At 44.5% G+C, this 21,217-nt stretch overlaps 1 protein-coding gene across 1 annotated transcript in view; it reads right to left on the reverse strand.

Annotated features, from left to right (window-relative positions):
- adamts14 (ADAM metallopeptidase with thrombospondin type 1 motif, 14) overlaps positions 1-21,217 on the reverse strand; it is a 64,068-nt gene that overhangs the window by 40,216 nt on the left and 2,635 nt on the right. Inside the window, exons 3-4 of the mRNA XM_080836006.1 lie at positions 13,814-13,970; positions 4,666-4,862 (exon numbers count right to left, since the gene is read on the reverse strand). Coding sequence (XP_080692132.1) covers positions 4,666-4,862; positions 13,814-13,970 — 354 coding nt within the window. The remainder of the gene's footprint in view (positions 1-4,665; positions 4,863-13,813; positions 13,971-21,217) is intronic.

The following is a 21,217-nucleotide window of genomic DNA, read 5'->3' on the forward strand; positions in this document are numbered from 1 at the left end:
ACACACACCCCAGACACGATGGTAGCATCATGGCTACAGGCCAGACCCCCACCCTCTTGGTCCCTCCTCTCCTGTGATTCAACAGGCAGGCAGTGGTGTGCGGTATCTTGTTAAGGCTGTGGCAGATGTCCAGTGTTGCCTCTTATTATGCAATGACTCTGGAGTATGACCTACAAAAGAGAGAGAAACGCCTCTGATTGCCACATGGCCTCTCAGCTGCAGCCGGCGTAATCAACACAGAGGGTCTGGAATTCCCATCAAATGCATGAAAAAAAGAAAGAAAAAAGAAGGAAAGGGGGCGGGGGTGGGGGAGTTGAATTTCCATGTTTTATCTTTATGCACGAACCCTCATCAGCTCCCACACACATGCACACACACACACACACACACACACACACACACACAAACACACACACACACACATAGAGGCCTTCACCCCTAGGATCACACACACACACACACACACACACACACACACACACACACACACACACACACACACACACACACACTCATAGAGGCCTTCACCCCTAGGAGCACACACTCACACACACAAACACACACACACACACACACATACACACACACACACACATAGAAGCCTACCATAGAGGCCCACACTTCCTCTTCTGTACATGTCAGCACAGCTCTGCTACTTTAGTCTCGCCACAGCTCCAACCCCTGATGCGTCTGAGTTTCTTTTTTTGTTGCTTGGGATGAAAATGTGGGCCAAACACACAGACCCTTGCTTTGTCTTCCATAAATCCATACTGTTCACTCCCCTAACCCAGAGAGAAGAAAGAAACACACACACGCGTGCCTGTTGTGTGTTTTGACTATCAGCACGCCAAGCTGGCGGTGGTCTCAAAGCCAGCACACACAGAGTCTCCGAGTCACAGCCAACACACTCTCTCTCCCTCTCTCGTTTTTCTCTCTCCTCTCCTTTCTCTGTCCTCTCTTTCTCTGTCACTCCTTCTCACTGTTTTTTCTGTGGGATATGTCTACCTTTGAGTAGACTGAAGAGAAAGTGGGAAAGTGAGAGTGCAAAAAAGAAACACTAAATCTCAAGAGTTTCTCTTTTCCCCTGACTCTCTCACTCTATATTTCACTCTTATTCTAAAGAAAGCAGAAGTGCTTGGAGGTAAGAGCACTGGACCCAAACTCTGGCCTTGCCCTCTGACCGGGCTTAATGGATGTCATCATTCTGTCATCCAGTGAAGTGCATCCTCACCGTGAGCGGTTTCTGCAAGCACAGCAATGTCAGGCACTCTCATTTAATATAATGGAGCCCATTACACCACTTTTATCCACAGATTACATCACTATTTACCTCCTGCCTGTATGCCTGTGTGTTATGTTCGCTATGTCTTCCTGATGCAATCTGACTGAAATCTAATATAGAATCTCTCATAGGAATACTTAGAAATGTTTAGGTCTTTGGCCCAGGGCTGTCTGTGGCCCAGGGCTGTCTGTGGCTCAGGGCTGTCGCACTAAATCTGTCCTCGCTTGGTACACAGCTCGGCAGTCAGCTCCTGAGAGGGAGCACAAGTGGGTGGCTGAGCAGGTGTGTTTGTGTGTGTGTGTGTGTGTGTGTGTTTGTGTGGCCGGCCTAAAAGGATGCCTCAGTGTCAAGTGAGGGGTATGTGCTGATTAACCAATCAGGGGGGGGGGGGGTCTCCTGAGATGGATTGGTGAGGGAGGATGGGGGGGGGGTTACCTCCTAAGTTATAGCACAGTTATAAACATGCGTTATTATTATTAGATAATTATTCTTATTATATATGTCATTATTTTGAATGGGCCATCTTAGCGGAGAACAAACTCTCGTGGTGAGGCGTGTTGTGTGGCTCACAGGAGCTGTGTCCCGTCTGAATTAGGCAGGATAAGAGATAATAGCCTGAAGTATAATGAATAGTGCCACTCGTAAGTGATGTTACATTTGCGAATAATCCAATTATTTTAACGGCTCTTAAGTATGATGCGGAAAACGATTTGTACTTGAAAAAGGTTCTTTTTATAGTTATGTCAATATGTAACTCTCTGCTCTAAATCCACTCCACTCGCCTTTGCATTCGGTTCCTTACAGGCAGAATGAGTAGGGTTTGGACAAAGGGGTTTGGACCCTTCTTCCTGGTTCAACCAGCATGTGAGAGAGGGAGAGCATGAATGAAAAGCAGAAGATATGGTTGGAATGAGAGTCAAACTCAAAGCAAAACAACAAAGATGACCTATAAGAAGACTATAAGACAAGCAGGCTACAACATTAATTATATCTGTCTGAGAGAGAGAGTAACTCCTGCCCCCTAAAAAAACTGAAAAAGGAGGGATGAACGGCTCTCGAAAATGAACAGAGCCATAAGATCCGACTCCCTTCAAAGAGTCACTATTCCCATTACTACTACTCATTAACCTGCAAAAGCACGAAGAGGGAAGCACACTGGCCTGCCAATACAATTATGTATCATGTCAAGATTTGAGAAAGAAGGTAATGTGATGCATGGTAAGAAAAAAAAATTAAGAAGGGAACGATTGAGTGAAGTGTCGTGTCCAATTTGGTGAACTACTATGTGTCAACTTAACGACTTTGTGAGACGGAGATGACCTAACAGAGACTGTTAAATAAAAAAGACAAACATTTCGTCTGTGGTAGGGACATTTGCTTTGGATGTAAAATCTTATTAGGAGTGATTTAGACAGTCCCAGAGGTACCCTCAGAGGGCTACTTCAACATGAGGTGCTAGACATGAGCACTTACGGCATCTGACTGGTCCCACACAGCTTCATTAATAGTAAATGACCTCAAATTTCCCAGGACCTGTGTTTAGCATTGAAATTCCTGGCCCAAAGTTTAATGTTGACCTATATAAGTGGGTTTATGTTGGACCTGTCACAGGGTGCCTGTTCAAAAATTGAGGAACCATTAAAAATAGCCCCTAACCTTTCCACAGACTTTTTCAAACATCATAAAAACCATGCAGTTTCTACCATTACAAACTTTTTGGGGATGTCATAGGTTCTTGCTACGGTATTTTTGACATGCAGAAAAAAAGAAAACAAATAACTTAAGGTAAAATAGAAAAACTGTTTCTGAGGCTATTTCTGTAAAGTGGTGCTGTGAACTGCGATGGACAAAGATCAGGAACACTGAAACCTTGCATGACCATGACTTCTGAGAATTCTGTGATTACAATGTCCTTTCTTTGTCTTACCAACTGGGCTATGATGATTGCAGATTTTTCAGTCAAAAAAAATTAAAAGAAAGAGAGAGAAAAAGGGAGAAAAATAACATTGTGAGTATTCTGTGCAGGCAACTCTGCGGACAGCCCCCTAGCTTGGTCCAGGCAGGATGTGTAGTAATCGAGAGGGTTTCTCAAGATGGTACTGTGTTCTGTGACTGTTATAAAGGAGGGGTTATGCCAGACTTTAATTTATGAAGTCCCCTTCGGGCACCTCAAGACAGCTACAGACTGATTCAACCTTGCATTTATAAACAGTATGTTTTCAAAAGCAAGCAAATCGTTTGTTTGAGGGGATGCACCAAACAAAGGTTAGTACACCGCAAAGAAATGCCACACCTAATTTGACCCTCAGAGCTGCATCGAGGCAATGTGAATTAACAATGTTAAACCTTCTCATCAAACGAGCAAGCAAACCGAATCATGGCTCATTTCCGCCTTCTTTTCCGAATCAAACTTCAAGCCTGTGGACTTTCACATAAACTCTGATACCCCACTGCGGTGACTGCCGCGGGCCGGGCCACTACCCCCACTCCTCTCACACAAATACACACACACACACACACACACACACACACACACACACACACACACACACACACACACACACAAACACCTCCTGCAAACACCACTCAGCCGCGCTATGTGTGCTAGCCGTGTGACATGGGGGCAGTGCTTGCGGTGCTGTGTCGCTCCGTACTCTGTGCACCCCGCCGGTCCAGCCGACTCCCAGTCAAGTCCATAATTGGCCTACTGCAGCTAATCGGACCACCAAGGCGGGGGCCAAATGGTGACTGTTACAGAGTGAAACCAGCACCCTGTGAAAATCTGACTCGCGGGGATTTCCAGCCCCTAATCAGCTTAAGGTGGCAGGAGCTGGTGGAACCCGTAATGAGTTTTGCTCTTTTTTTTATTCTCTCTCTCTCTCTCTCTCCTTTCCTCTTCCACTCCATCTCCCCTCTCTCTCTCTCTCTCTCCTTCTCATTTTTTTCTTCCTACTACCACACTGAATCTAATCCATCAACAGCTACAGCAGCAGCAAAGTGTCCACTGGGATTTTTTTCCCCCTTTTTTTGCCACGTGAAATGAGAAAATGAAAAAGTCAGATAAGTGACATATTATATTGCTTTAATGTGGCTTATTGGGTGAACATCAAAATAAACAATACATAGACACACTTTAATACGTAGTATGAAAGTGACAGAGAAAATAACATGATAATGAATACCCTCAAACCTCGTCCTATCTCCAATTATAGTGTGGAACTTTAAAAACCCTTCAAGGTACTCATTTCTACCCAAAGTGATTAATAGAAGGGAGGAGAAGTTGGGAGGGTGTGAGGGTCTAGTCCCCAAAGGGTAAAGAGGAGGTCCTGTAAGCAGAAAGGGGGGGGTCTACTGCGAAAGGAAGAGACACAAAGGATACTCACAATGTTCATGAGGGTTAAGACGTAGTTCTGGACGTGCTCTTTCCCATGGAAGCGCACCACAGAGTCGTCCACAGCCAGCAGGACCTCGATGTTGTAGTCGTCCTTCTTGGCGTGTCGCCGCTTGCGCTCGGACTCGGTCAGCTTCTGCTCCACCGCGTCCAGGGCGTTGGGCAGCTCGGCAGTGGCAAATGCAGCCACTGGACAAGAGGGACATCAGTTTCAGGGTTGAGTGACACGTAGCGAATTGAGAGTTGAGAGTTTGATAGCGTGGTGTGTGAGTCCATAGTAGCAGTGGTGAATAGTTAGTGTTTAATAATTTAGGTGTAAAGACACAGACACATTTATACACAGTGACCAACAGTCCAGGTAATGTCTAGATTTCATTGCTATGACAGCTCACTGAGAATCAAAATAACCTTGGTCAACCAGCTCAGCTACTGCTACATACAAATATATTTGGTTAATTCAGAGGTGCTGTGAGTTGTAAACCAAATATGTATTTTTTTTCTCACTAACTTTTTTAATAGGAATATTTCTTTGGTTAATTATGAGAACCAGAGAGAAAAGAATATCAAGACACACTAATTTTCACACATACAGACATTCCTGGAAAAAAAACAGTGCAAATTAGGGGTGTCAATTAGATGTCAATGAAATGCCATGTATTCCCCACATCAAACCACCATCTGTGGAATAACACACGTCTTGTAATGTTATGTTATCTTGTCTTGTCTAATCCATGTGATTAAGTCTTTTTTATTTATCATCTACAAACATACCACCAACATGAAAAGACACCTAATTCCAGCTGGTCATTTTAGGCGTTCTGCAGGGAGAACCTGACATAATAGAGGATGGTTTGTTTGAAGATTACTTCGCCCTGTGAGTTGCTTTGGCATCTTGGCGATAATTGCGTGTATTCTCATCTCTGTATTTGTTTCAGTTGGCATGGATATAAAGTTTATGCTTAAAGCACAACTCATTGTGTTCAGTAAGCAATGGCCATCTGCCAAACTGGGCAAGCTCTACGAATAATCCGCGCAACACAAAAAAAATAAAAACAGAGGCAACTGCCCAAATACTACACAGTACAGTATGTGCTTAAAATGTAGATGCCTACCAAATTCAAAAAGGATATGCCATTGGATGCCTTTGTTTTTCTACCCCAATAAAAACATGTGCACACAAACTGCCCCAGATTAACAATGGAATATGAAAGCATAGCAGGGAAGACAGTATCATTACCGAACCAATATGATCGCAAACTACACAAATATTGTACATCATCCACTCTACAACTTATAACTTACAGATAGCAACACAAGGCAAAACTATATCCCCCATTTAAAACTCAACCCTGAAAAACATACAAGATACAACAAAGGTGACCGGTGCATTAAAAATTGCTCTATGAGCAGCATCCATCATGCTGTGTGAGGGGCTATATTAACACCACCCAGTACCCACTATTCCATTTTCTCTCTCTCTCTCTCTCTCTCTCTCTCTCTCTCTCTTTAGCTCTCTCTCTTCTTTGTCTTCTCTTTCTCTCTCTCTCTCTCTCTCTCTCTCAGGGATGAACAGAAGGGAAGAGTTTCAAAGAGTGGTAAGTAGGAAATATGTGCTACAAATAATGACACATCAGATCCCCATGTGTTTAAAATTGTGAGCTATCTACCTTAAAGGCATGCGAAACCTAGCAGCTACCAACAACAGCACAACTGACACTTATAAAAGCTTGTTAGCATGCCAACTGGTGTCTTTTGTTGACATAGTTGGTGATGTGCTCTGAAAGTTTTTGTTGATTTATGTCGGTGGTCCGAGCTAGACCACAGACCTACATAGCCAGGGATGCTAAGGGGAAATGACAGGTGTGTTTACCTGTCTGCCATACCTCAAAGAGTGGTACATTTCTGCCTACTGTTGCATTAAGGTGTGTGGTTACGAATATTCACCGTTGATGGCAGATGTGGCACCCCACACAAATAATGACTGACAGGCTATCAAAAAGTCTATTTATCTTCACTAAAATTACAGCCTAACGCACCGTTCTTAATTACAGTTTTCAGAAAATATTATCAGCAAAATATTATCACAGTACCTGAGGCTGCCTGACATTAAGCAGTGAAAGCTCTGACAACCGCATTCAGTTTTAAGACAAGCGGTGTTTACAGATGCAAGCACAGTCTACATCCAAATTGTCAGCGGAATAACAAACAGGAGCAGGAATTTCGCTATAGGACTGGGAGTTATCACATTCCACTCTGATTGCAAGGAATCCCATACAAAGCCATATAGTAAATAGGATGGCATTTGGGGGAAGAGTAATAGGGTATAATGTTGCTGACATCCCTCAGTCCCTACATTCCTGCAAATTACTACCTCTCCTCCTCGACTCATGAAACTCTATAAGCTATAATTTCCACAAGGAGATGAGGAAAAATGTGACATCACATGAGAGATGATTTAGGAGAACAAATCTCTTGGAACTACATCAAAACATCTATAGAGAAAACAGTGTATCAGATGACTATCAAATGATTTTATCAGATGATGTTAAATCTGAACACGGCTAAATTAATAGCAAACATCTATCTAAAAAGAGATATATCTCCTTACAGGTTGAGATGCGTAATGGACTATGCCGAAGGGTTTCTTCTGGAAATGTAAAACCTAATTTTTGACTGGTGTTGCCATGCTGCCACACGCCCTCATCCTGAGTACATCCTGGCAGTATATATGTAAAACATCCTGGATAAAATACACAGACTGTACCTGCTAGGACCCCACTGCACAAGGTGGCCCTATAGTGGAAGTGGAGCAGAACCTTAAACCTTGTTCATTTCAGGAGTTGAGGTGGCTTTATATCACTGACAAGAAGATCCAGCTGTAGCCAAACAACTATACTCACACGAAAATCCTCAATCTCTTCATTCTCCCCGTTCTTTTATACTGTCTGTGGGTGGTTGACATGCTCTGAAAATAAGCTTTACGGTTTGGTGACAACAATTGGTGGTCTAATATGAGGGGGGACAATTGAGCACTAGTGTGGTGTCCCTCTCACAGCTGGGTTGGTACCCCTCTCACAGCTGGGTTGGTACCCCTCTTACAGCTGGGTTGGTACCCCTCTCACAGCTGGGTTGGTACCCCTCTCACAGCTGGGTTGGTACCCCTCTCACAGCTGGTAAGCAAATGGCAAAAGACAGAAGACTACAGAGGGCCAGGCGGGCTCGTTCTACAGACACCGTGAATTTGAATCAGACAGGCAAAAGCGTAAGCCTTCAATGGTACAGGCTCATTATACTGGGTGTTTGGTCTTTCTGACATTTTGAAAAGACCTTCTCCTGATGGCCACTGACACCAGCATCTGTTATGCAATGCAGGGTTGGGTCATATAATTGCCACAGAAATACCCAAAACGCCCCCTGTTTCACCAGGTGGCACATCGCTTCTTTACTCATAATACCGCACTGTGGCATGGGCGTCGGTGGGCACTGGAAAACCTTGTCTTTTTTCTCCCAATTACGCCAACTCCAAGCGCTTCCTGTTCTGCTTATTTTAGCACGCCACAAAAATAAACGCAGGGAAAGGAAGGATGGAGGGACGAGACTCCAAGCAGAGCAGAGCGGAGGCCCCACGACAGGAAACGCACCCTTCCAGACGTTGGCGCGGCGCTAGGCTATGCCAAGACCAGGGGTCAGAGGTTTGAATTCCACTGAATGACTCTGAAAACGTTCCCACTGTGGGCGCAAGCTGCTCTCAACAAAAAAGGGCTGTAGAATTCAGTGAAGTTCAATGCTGCTAACGGTGTTGCTAACGGAACGTCTGGCATTGCCATGCTGGCTGTCAAGAGATTTGCTTAATGAGATGTTGAATGATGGCCCTGTCCTGTGCTCAAGGAAAGGCACCTCAGTAAAGTTGTTACGCCATGTGGAGGTGCTCTTGGATAAGGCAGCAGACACCTGAGGAGAGACTGACAGCTGAAGGGTGGTGCTCAAGGCACTTTAAGAAAGCGTGAAGAAAGAATTCCCACTGTGGGGCAAGTCACTTGAGACAAAAAGAAATTAATGAAATCAATTTGAAGTGTAACGGAAATGGAAGTGCGGGTGCAGTAAACAGTAATAAGTGCTAAACGTCATCTCTTGAATATCAGCGCTGTTGTGTTTCTTAAGAGTACATCCATTCACCAGAGAAATTTGGCTGTTCATTCTGTATTTCAGTTATTTCTGGCACCCAGCTTGTGAAATGGGGTGACACTTAATCATCACGAGCCCTCTCACCTTTATACTATGTGTGGGTATGTGGTGTGTCTGTGTACATATGTGTAAGAGTAATTTCAAGTGTGAATGTATGGTATCTGTGTCCACATGTGCAAGTGTGTGTGATTCATGTGTGTGTATGTGTGTATACGTGTGTGTGCAGGCATGTGCACGTGTGGACTAAGTGCTCTTCTGTTGGGAACTCAAGTTGTGGGTGGTTATGAAGCCCACCCTTATTAGTGTTCATGCTCATTGCCTCCTGAATGTGGGATATGTGGGCTTGGGAACAATCGGCTAAAAAAACATTTCACACTCCACGGAGCACGGCAGAGTTTTGGACAGGACAAAAAAATATTTCGAAAACGCAAGCAGAATTGTAGCGGTGACTAAATCGGGTACAGTCGACTGCAAGTTGGTATTCCACATTAAACGTTAGACAGACTCAGCTGCGTGAAGTAGAATGGTAAGAATTCAGAGTGGGAACCGGAATCAGCGACACCGACACGGCGTTGAAAAACTCCCAGACGGCCATACCGCTGTTATTCTCTATGTGCGGCACTTTTCTGGAACATCTGCACACTGAGATTGAAATCAAACTAATCACCTCCCTGAAGTTCGCAAATGTTATTCCCAGTTTGCTCACAAGTTTGAGAATTTAGTGGAGAGGCTGTGGAAACACAACAGAAGAGTTTTACAGTCGTGGCTACTGGAGTCGTCGCACTTTTCGCCCAGAGGCTTTGAGTACTCCCCCAGATGCTGTCCACCTCAATTGTGCGAAGAGAAAGACTTATGATCCAAATTCATATTACAACTAGGGCCGTTTTTACCTCAGAGGGGCGTGCGTCTGTGTGTGTGTCTCTAAATGCATGATTATGAGTAGGTGTGTATGACTCTTTCAGTGTGTGTTTGTGTGTCTGTGTCTGTACCTGTGTGTGTGTTTGTGTGTGTGTGTGTGTGTGTGTGAGACAGAGAGGTAGAGAGTGTGTGTGTGTGCATGTGTGTGTGCATGTGTGTGTTTCACCCCTGGCCTTCCATAGGAGTCTGCATTCCTCACTTTACCAGCTGCTGCTGGGAACAGCGTGGCAGTCCATCTGGCCCAGCAGACAGGAGGAGGGAGCCAGTCAATCCCCCCACCCCCACACACACACCGCCCGACTGCTTAGCCCCAACCCAACATGGCAGACCTTCAGTTGTTTTCTTTCCTCAATATTTCTCCTCCTCAACCCCCCCCACCCACCAACTGCCAAGCCCCTGCATCAGACCAGACTTCCACCTTTCTGGTGCAAGGGATGCAAACAAGATCAACAAGGTGGTGCGGAAGACTGGCTCCGTGATGGGAATAAAACTGGACAACCTGGAAGCAGTTGCGGAGGAGAGGACGAGGAGAAAGCTGGATGCTATCCTGAGGAACCCCTCCCATCCCCTCTATGACGAGCTTCAGCAGATGTGGAGCACTTTCAGCCACAGACTGATCCCTCCTCGGCACACCACAAAGCGCCTTGGCCAGTCCTTTGTGCCAGTAGCCATCAGACTCCACAACCAACACAACCAAACATTTAGTTTTATGTAATATACGCCAGCGGACTTGTGCTATGTTGTCTATTTATTTTATCTATTTATTTTAATGTATTTTTCAAATTATTATTTTTAAAAATGTTGTTATGTTTATGTATTGAATCCTATTCCTACTACCTTGCTGCTTTGACAATTGAATTTCCCTCACAGGATTAATACAAGTTTATCTATCTATCTATCTATCTACACTGTAAACCTGGGGCCGTATTCACAAAGCCTTTTATCTTACCACTAGGAGTGCTCCTAACTCGCGCTAAAACCTTTTACGTAGGAGTAATTTCTTAAAAGTGATTCACAACGGCTCTGAGACCTACTCATACTAAGGATAATACCAACTCCTAAGCTTAAGAAAACTCCGTTGCTATGGATGACGTCCATTCTCATGCACGAGTTTAGAAGCGGTGCGTACGGTGATTGGTTGCTGACAGGCGCTCTCATTCAAAACTCAGTCCTAACATCCCCCTAACGATCCCACTAAATCAACAGAAAATAAGAGAATAACCTAGGCTTCAAATGAAGCCATATTAAATAGTTATGGATAGTGCACTTAGCAGAATGCACACGCATGATGACAAGTTTGTGCATCCAACGTGAATGACGCTTTGCACGTTAGAGAAAGAGAAATTGCCGAAAAAAAACACGGAAATTGCATGAAATCAAGGAAGTGATAATTAAAGCTCCCTGCAAACTATTAGGTAATCGGCATATTTCCAGCCCTTAAACACTTCAAATATCAGTCCATACGGCTCTTTAAGTCCTCCTGTCATAATGGACGAAACGAGGGCGAGACGTAAGAGAAAGTCGAACTGGTCCCAGGACCAACTGTCCATGTTGGCCCAGAGTGTGCTGGAGAGGAAGGGAGTTATAAAAGCTAAATTTGGCTGTGGGGTGACCACAAAAAAGAAGCGTGAGGCATGGGAGGACATATGTGTTAACATAAATGCTTCATTCCCTGCCGTGTGTCGCTATGTCGATGACTGCGAGAAGCGGTGGTATGCGCTCCAGTCACAATGTAGGATGGAGATTGCGGAGTGGACTTTAAAAGAGCCGTCGCGGCTACAGGTATTGTGTCACCAAAATAGGCCTCATGCGTATACTTGCATGTTGTAGTTCAACTGTGCTCCCGGTTGTGGATTGAGGAAGGGTGTCAAAAGCCATGTCTTGCATGGTTGCCACTGTCAACAAGTGGCATCCAGCAGGTACATGGTGCCGCTCAAAAAGCTGGCGCAGACCGCGCTCTCCATTAAAATGCGCGAATCGTGAGTAGATCCAGGCCACTTCGCAACAATATCCATGATTGTGAAATTTGGATCAAACACTATCTGTGTATTAATTCAATGTACCTTTTTGCGGTTTACAAAGACGTCCTCATCTCTGGATGGAGCAATTATTTTAATGTGTGTTCCATGATGGCACCCACGACACCGGGCATTCCTGCAAACGCCATGAAATTGACCTTGATCCTTTGAAGTAGGCGATTGTCCATAGGGAACCGAATAAACTGTTGTACAATGTGTGGTCTACAGAGTGCGGTGATTGTTTGATGAATGAATACGCTTACTGATGATTGCGATATTCTGAAGTCGTCTGCGTTGCAAAGTTGCATTTTCCCCGTAGCCATAAATCTTAATGTTATCAAACATTTAACTTCCGGACTGATTGGGTTGTTTCGGATAGTTGGAGACGTGATTGCATCCCGCACTAATTCTAGTAAAATGTTGATGCCTTCACGGTTTAAACGATATCTTCTCAACAATTCAGAGTCGTTCATTGTCTCCAACACGTTACGTCTGGCTTCAGCCATTTTAAGACTTTTTGTGAATAGGTCTTAGTGACTTAGGAGTCCTCATGAGGAGTTTTAAGCTGTCCTAGACTTAGGTGCTACTTTTAGGGATAAAATATTTTGTGAATTGCTCTTAGTAAAAAAAATAGGAGTCCTAAATTTAAGACTGACACGCCCATTATTTTTAGGAGTTTCTCCTAAATTCGCCACTTATGAGCTACTTTTAGCCCTAAGATTCTTTGTGAATACGGCCCCTGAACTAGTTCAGAGTACTTAAAACTTTTGATGTAACCGATTACATAATACAATTTGAGTACATATATTTTTAAGTAAACTTAACTTAAAAATTAAACATCGGCTGTACTGATTTATTTTGTTTTATTTTCATAATTTTTAAGTTCTCTGAACTCATATTATTCCAAAATCGTCCAGGATTTTGCCTTGTCGGATATTTGTGTTTTTCAGGGTCTTTCACAAACTAGTTATTACGCCCTTACAAGTTTTTGAAAGGGTTTCTCCCTTACGTTCCAAATTCTTGCGCAAGCTCTTACTGTAGAGAGAACTGTCATTGGTCGACCGCCTTCCCAGTGTTGCCAGATGTAAATTTTTATCCAAAGCGATTTACAAGGAATTTTGCATTTATAGATCAGGAGCAGTTTAGGGGTTCACACTTATACACTTGGTAAAGAGGAGTGGGGAATCGAACTAGCAACCTTCCAACCTCTTAATTACTAAACGACTCCTCTACCTTTAGTCTGCTGTCTCCGTCTCTCATCACAAGAGATGCAATGGTGTTCTCAACAACGTTGATGACGTCAGATACAAAAAAAATATGAGTTATCAGGCAATGTTTACTCAAACAAATACATTCCAATACAATTAAAACGTCTTCACTTCCTTAGAAAACTAATACATTTAAAGTTGGGTCAACTAAATACCAGGTTTTAAGTACATAATACATAATGTTAATAAGTTATTAGAACTGTTTGGGTTTACAATGTATTTCTTCCCCCCAGTCATCTACCAGGGCCCCAGTTTCGCTTGATATAGATGAAGGCAACTCGATGCACCGTGCCACGGTCTTGTGACGCATTCTGGGTGTGGCCACAAATCGTGGTCGTCAAGGAGAGCGCCATCAGGGTCATGAGCATCTAGACGTGTCAAACCAATGTTCATACATTAGGTGGAAATCCGGGCTCATCTTAATGACAGCTAATGCCTAGTTGCCTGGGAGGTGGCTGTGTGAGTCATATCCTAACGAGGTGCGACAACAACAAAATGTAAAGTGATGCGCATAATCTGATCTGAGAGGCCTAATTTAAACCTGTTCCTCATAAGGTTTGAAAAAAGAGAAGCACACACAAAGTGTTCCATCAAGGACTCGTGCCATTGTGTGAGTGGTTCTGGACTATTCAGGGGTAAGGCAGAAAAAGATGGGGAGAGAGAGAGTAAAAGAGAGAGAGTCATTACAGTCATCATAGTCCCCATTACAGTCCCATTACAGTCATCATAGTTCTTTTTTTCACTTGCATACCTTCATTGTGGAGGTTCTCCTTGCGTTGGCTGGGCTCTTTCTTGATGGCGGACCTGCGGTACACCACGTGGACTCGGCCTTTTATCTCCACCTCCTGCTGGCCCTTCTCCAGGGGCTCGATGAAGAACTCCTCATTATCAGTGCGAATGAGCCCTGCCTGGAAAGAAAGAAAGAAGAAGAAAAAACACATCATCCCTTTCATGTCAGTGCCATCCCCCTTCATCTCGCTGGCAGAGTCAAAGAGTTGCCAACTGGCCATTTCTACAGTCATACAGTATATCATCATATTCAGCAGTCAATGTGAGATGTGTTTGTTAGGACAACACTGTACATTTCTTTCCATTGTGAAGGTAGAGCCAAAGATAACCTTACTGTTTATAAAAGAGAGTAGTTTGGATCCAGTTATATATCATACATTCTGTTACATATCATAATGTCACATCATGCATCATTTTCATCTTTGACTAAATTCTACGTGAACTGTCAGCGTGGTGTGAGATGTTTTTCTTTGCAGGGACAATGCTGAGCCTCTAGTTGTTACACTGGCAGTTCAGTTTTACGAACCATTGACCTCAAAACAGACACAGCTGTGCACAAGATCGTCGGTTGGTCAGGTGTGGGAGAAATGGTTACGGGGAGCACGTGTCCCCACCCATTCTTTAAACATGGCTAAGCTGTCATTTAAGCCTGTGAAAAGAAAAGCAAGATCCTCCGGAAAAGTTTTGGGAGGGAAAACAAGCAGATGCGTATTTAAGGAGCTCCAGACAAAACTATACTTGGTGTGGCGGTTCGGCCCGGATCAGCTGGGACAGAAGTGTAGCTGCGGCTAAATATAAACCGCCCGAACAAAGTGTTAATCTTCCGAGCATTTTTCGAATTCTGGAGATAAAATAGAAGTGAGAGGCAACGTCACGTTGCGTTCCAAGGGTCGGAGGTTGAAATTTAGCAAGTGTGTATATGCGCCTAGGGGAGGAGGAGGACGAGGGGAGGGGGGCCAGAGAGGGGAAGAAAGGGGGGCTTCGGATATGAAACCAGGAAATGCCGAGAAGTAAGCACTTGGCTGGGTTCTCTGTGGTGTACAGGGTGAACTCGGGCAGTCTGGGCAGGACGTCGGCACTGGCTCGGGAGCCAAACATCTGGGAGGCAACGCAGATCACAGCAAAGGCAGGGGACCGTAGAAGGAGGACTGCAGAAAGAGTCTAGCTCCGTGGCCTGAAGTTTCTCTCTTGCTCTGTCAACCTCTCCCATTCTTTCCCTCACAACCTCTTTGTCTCTCTGTCTCTTCTCTCTGTCTATCTCTCAAGACATGCAACTCATCTTTCTCTCTTTCTCTCTCCCACTCTCTCTCTGAAGACGTGTCATCACACTTAATCGCTCTGCTCACCACAGTCATCCTCTGACCTGTCACAGGAAGAATTCTTTTGCCTGATGCGTTTCTATCTGACAGGCCGTAATCATCACACTCCTTACCGCAACAGTAATAGAGCGCAACGGGAATGCAGGTACACACTCTCCCCGCAGGTTTTCTTGGCCTCCATCCACTGCTGCCTGATGTCTTTCCACTATGCAGTGTGCATCGCTTTATTGGAAGACACAGCGGAAGAAATAAAATACATGGAAATGCTGGAAGAAGGTTCTGCGTAAAAAGTGGAGCAAAACATGATTTTTAAAACAGTGGTGAGCTGCCTCAGTTGTGCCCCAAGATGACATGAGCCCGTTTTTAAATGGATGGGCCAACGGGACCTCAAACAATGTTCTCTGACCTCAGAGTAAAAAAAAGGCAAATAAGATATCCGGTCTCCAGGGCTCACACATACACTACATTCCGCATGCCTGTCATACAAACGGTTCAGAGAAGATATTTGTGTGATTTTTTTGCGTGATTCCTTTCTCCCGCTTGGTGTCCTTCTGAGCTATTTCGCACATCTCATCCAAGCTCTGATACGGGGGCCCTATCTCATTCCAAAGAAAATGTGTTTACTTCCCACTGAGCAAAATAATGGGCTTAAAAAGTAAAAAACAACTACACTATCACACATACCCTGTCCAGTGAGTGAACTATAGCCTTTGCATTCTTCCATATTGCTTTGTTTAAAGATAAAAGTTTTTCGCTGACGTGGAGATGCTATGGTAATTGCTAGGTCATGGCCTGTACAATTCTTATTCTACAAGCAGGACTATTGGATTTCTGCCTTTCTGATGTTGACTTGAATGATTTATAAAGATCAGGGCAAACAAAGCAAGATGAAGCCAGGCCATAAACCTCAATGCACGAGGATGCAGAAATCACTGCTGTCATTCCAACGGCTCAACCTGCAATTGTGTGCATGATTGTTCGGGAACCTACCATTTGACTGCTGTTTGTGTGATCTTAACCTTTTTTGTGTGCGTCTGTGAGCGCAATTAAATACCTCCCATAGTTTGCTTATGCTGGAGATGGTGCACTGCTGTCATGAAAAGAAGCTGTCAGCTTGACACAAAACTCACTGAATTTTTGAGATTTAATTACATCTCTCTCAACCCATCCCTTTAGTTGTGAATGACAGTATACTAATAACTACAAACAGGTATTTTTTAATGACTGCGTTACATTTACAGTCCCAAACATTCCTGTGATTTGACAGTTCGTCACTTGTAAGTGACAGAAAACTATTTTGGCCAGTTGGGCTCATCATGAAGCTCTCAGAGGCAAAGCAGCACTTATGTCTCCAAAGGTAAATCAAACCCAAGCACCGCTTTCAGACTCTTGCTGAAAGCAGTATTTACATTGGATCTTGAGCAAAAACACACTCATACACAGGCACACAAACATAAATCAACGTCAGTCAGCAGACAGACCCATATTAAAACCGACCTGTCCCTGATCTGGCATTTCTAGCCAATAACTTGTATGTCATCTGACATGCATCCAGTCTCAGACGATAACTACCAACCCAACCACCCACATGAGCCACCATGAGAACCACATCCAGCTCTCGACCCAGTGTCTGACTAGCGGCTCTGGGAACAAGGGGGGAGAGGGGCAGGTCTGTGGTTGGCCATTGCTATGGCCAGTGTGACTTACTCAGTGGGGTCAGAGGCTGACCTAATCCAGTGAGTGGGGCCCTTGAAGCCGAGGATTACCATCTGATTCCTTCCCATCGGTGCTCACCTAGCCATCACAGCGTGGACAAACATCACAAGCATAACAGAGGATAACCTCTAGAGGGTTTAAAGCACCAGAGAAAACAGCTTGTCTGTTGATTGGCATTTGTGCTGAAATGAAATAAACGCCCGTGGTTCAAAACCTCTTGGGCCCCGTCATCTTAAAACTTAAAGCATGCTATTATCCATAACAAGAAAGAAGGGGAAAAAAGAAATGAAAGGCCACACTTGACGGAGAAAGAGGGAAGGAGGGAGGGCAGAGAGAGAGAGGGGAAAAAACGAAGTGAAAACTGATTAGACTTTGTGGGAAAACCATCAAACAAAGTCCCAGAAGAATGAGTGATTAAGTCAAAGTGGCGTCCTACTGAGATACTGGAGGAAAGACTGTGGGAAAGAATGCACGGCTGCCATCACATCACGGCTGGCCACCGTCAAATGAATAACTCAGAGGCAGGTCTTCATGCTACACAGGCCATATTAATGCGTGGGGCATTGCTCCATGACAGAGGAGTGGGAATTTACCCACTGGTGAGTTTAAATGGATGCCTGCATATTAGGGAGCCTTCTGAATCACTTCACAATCTTGAGTGAGAGAGACCGAGAGAGAGGGACAGACAGAGTGAGAGAGAAAGATAGGAGAAAAAGAGAATGAGAGAAAAGAAAGAAAGAATGAAAGAAAGGAGAAAAGGAGAGAGAGACAGACCAAGAGACAGACAAAAAGAGAGAGGGATGGATGGTGGTGGTAAAGTATGTGCCAGAGTAAAAAGATGGCAGAGAACCCCTCTTTGCTGGGCCCCTCCCAGGGCAGAGCAGAGGAAAACATTTCCAAACACTCATTAAATCATTTCTGTAGCCGTGCCAAGGACTTGCTTCGACAATTACCGCAGCTACCGGCATAGGTGGCACTGAGAGCTGTCAGTCAGTGCCTGGCTGGGCGCCATCCATCATACTCAAGGATACCGCACAGTCTTCGCCACTTGGCCAGGGGTGGGCCCGCCGATAATCTGTCACCGAACAGATGAATCCGGCCTAAATGTGCGAACGATAATGGATGGCTGGTGTTGTGCAAGATTTGATTATCCCTATTGTAAAGAATGGAATTGTTCCTTTCAGCAACCCCTGTTTACCTTTTCAGCGTTTCACACTTCAATTTGGCAGCCACAAGTTTTGCCGTTCGCCAGGGCATGCCCTCACATGCACTTCCTTTAGTTTTTTCCTTTTTTTGTTCAAAAACTTTTTTCTGTTTCTCACAGTCTTTCATCCAAAAACAGAAATTGGTGCGGTGACAGTCTGACTGGCAAGCTATGATTGCCTTATCTTCCCCTGCACACACTGAAGGTTGTTGCTGGGTGTCCTTTCTCTATTTAACTCCACAGAAGCACAAATAGCTCTCTTACCACCCCACTCCCGGACCACTCATATTTCCACCACAACCGTAATTCGACCAGCCATCATCGGCGCTAATACCCCTCCTTACACACACACACACATACACACACACACACACGCACACACATGCACGCACGCACCCACGCACACAAACACACACACACGCACGTACGCACGCACGCACACACACACACACACAAAAACACACACACACACACACACACACACACACACCCGGCAGTAATCATAGCCATCATTCAAAACCCATAACAATGATGGGAGCACATCTAAAGCGCACAGCTGTTGCCGTCTCACAGGGAGGGAGCACAGATCCACCTTTCATTGTGCTCTCTCTATTGCACTCAGTTTTTTTTCTCCTTTCAGCCATCCTTCCCCCACAAACGCACACACACACCACACACACACACAAACACACACACACACACACACACACACGCACTTTCCACTTGCTGTCAACCTGCCAGTCGGTAATGATTGTGAGCACTGCGTTGTTGCTCCCTCAATCTCTTTCCATGTCTTTCAACTTCCTCTGTTACCACACTTCAATCAGCCACTCAATGTCATCACATGAAAAGTGTCTAGGATGAACAGGCCAGTGACATTCCTAGTCTCTCTCTCCCTTTGCACGTGGCATGTCCCATCCATCATGTGGAGAGATGAGAGATCTTACCCCTCTGGGTCTGATGGCCGGGCACCAGAATAACGTAATCCCCCACCCCCCCTGCTCCCCTCCCCCGCCCCTAAGGGAATGATGTCATGTGCCATTCTTTCCCGGCCAAGGCCTGGCAGCGAGACTGGCACCAGCTGGGAGTGCTTACAGTATGCTGAGGTGGGTGATGACGGACAGGCAAGCCTGGCACCGCACGGCCTCTTGGAATCACTGTATCACTGTAAGATGGCACCGGGGGCAATTCTGTTTGTCAGATTGGCATTGGCTGCAGCGTGCAGATAGCTTGGCATCTTAAGATCGGCAATTAAAATGTATTACACTTCAAGTCAGGATACAGAACACAGAAACACCTGTTGCACACCTTGCATCTGACTGCTTAATTGAATTGTAATTGCATTCATTTCTAGGCAGATGTGCCCGAGGAGACAGAAATAGTTGTCCGTGAGGGATCCGTTCCAACATTTTTTTCTTTCTTAACGAACCCCAGCAAAAACTGGACACAGAGTTTTGGAATAATCTTAACAATTCTGCACAAAAAGAGAAAGAAGATGAAGACAAGTAAACTTTTTCAAAAGCAAAAGAAATTAGGCAAAAAAAAAAAACGAGCAGCGAAAAAAACAAGAGCTGCAAAGCAAGTGCAGACGTGTCTCTGTTTACATTGGCTCGGGCTCAGCCAAACACATGGCCTGTGTTCTATCCTTTAGTATGTCGAGCCCACTTCCTTTCGGGGGGAGGGGAGCGGGGGGGATGCCTCATTTTCACGTCTCGCCCCAACCCCACATCTACCAACCCCCCTCCATCACCAAGACTCAGTCATGACCTGACAGGCTCTCTGGAGGGATTGCACAGCCATAAACACACTCCAAAGACAGGCCATGGAGGGATGTCTTTGGAGTCCTCTCTGGGCGTTTGGGGGGGAGGCCTGGTGGACCTCCTCGCCCCTTATCTTTGTGTGTGCAGGAGCAAACTCAGTCTCGAAGCAGAGGCCTGCTTTTTTGAAGGCACCATGCCACCAGAGCTAAAGCCTTCATGAAAATTCAAATAAACTCATAAATATTCAAGGACAAAAGAGAAAATAAATAGACACCTTGAGTCGGTGGGAATGCGGCAAGTAAAACAGCTGCTATGGAATTAATTTGTGTTTTTTTATTCCACTGTTGAAAAAAAAATTGCTGGTTGCCATGTTAGATTTTTTTTGTTCTCTGGTCAATATCCATTAGCATCCTCTAACTCTGGCCAACGAGCAAGGACAGGGAAAGATACATTGGACAGATTGCAGATGCCTGTGATTAAGTCAATAACACAGCATACAAAGGGAACAACGGACACTGCATGCACGGTGATGTTCTACATTGATTCATCACTGTTGCTGTTGCTGGTCACAGGCATTTCACAGGCCATAACTAGTTGGATTTTTAGGTTTGCAATCAACAGTGCAATAAATAAAACAAGACTTTGAAGGACACAATAGGGCATGGTGACTAGGACATGGTGACATACATGCAGACTTCAAAGCATATTTGTCTGCTGTGTTTTGATCACTCATTGGGTCTGTTATTGGCATGTTTTCTTTTGTCAGCACACTGTAAACAACAGCTATACTTCCCTGGTTTTGGTACTTGTACCAGACAGTCATAGATATTATGATGAAAAACATCACAGTGTTGTCATGCATAGACGTGTATAAGCGCAAATATTGGTAACATGTGTTGGTATTTTATGTTTGCAAGACATTAGCCTGTTTACATTTAAGGATTTCTATGCTACGTCACATCGCCATTGAGAAATGTATTATGAACTGCATTGTCACCGAGTAATCATAACATTTTACTACGCCTTTGGGTTTTTTTCAACTGTTGCTAACAAACTATTGTTTGTTATGTTTAGGTGATAGACCTGAACATTTGTAATGGGATTAATGGATCGCATATGGTCCATGATGAAGTCTTCAACTAGACCTTCTTAAGTGGGTCTGCCTCACACCGCAGCAAAAGTTACATGAAAGATACCAGCTGTGTACAGAAGCAACAAAATGAAAAGGGGAAGAAAATGAAAGGAGCACTTTGTATTGCTCTTTTTTTTTCTCGTGTGTGGCTGCTGCCATAATCATTCTGGCAACGCACACAGAATCGCATTGTTCTTATACCACTGAGCGTAATTACCTAGGAGAAAAATCAATG

Source organism: Sprattus sprattus, assembly GCF_963457725.1.
Source record: "Sprattus sprattus genome assembly, chromosome: 3".
Lineage (NCBI taxonomy): Eukaryota > Metazoa > Chordata > Actinopteri > Clupeiformes > Clupeidae > Sprattus > Sprattus sprattus.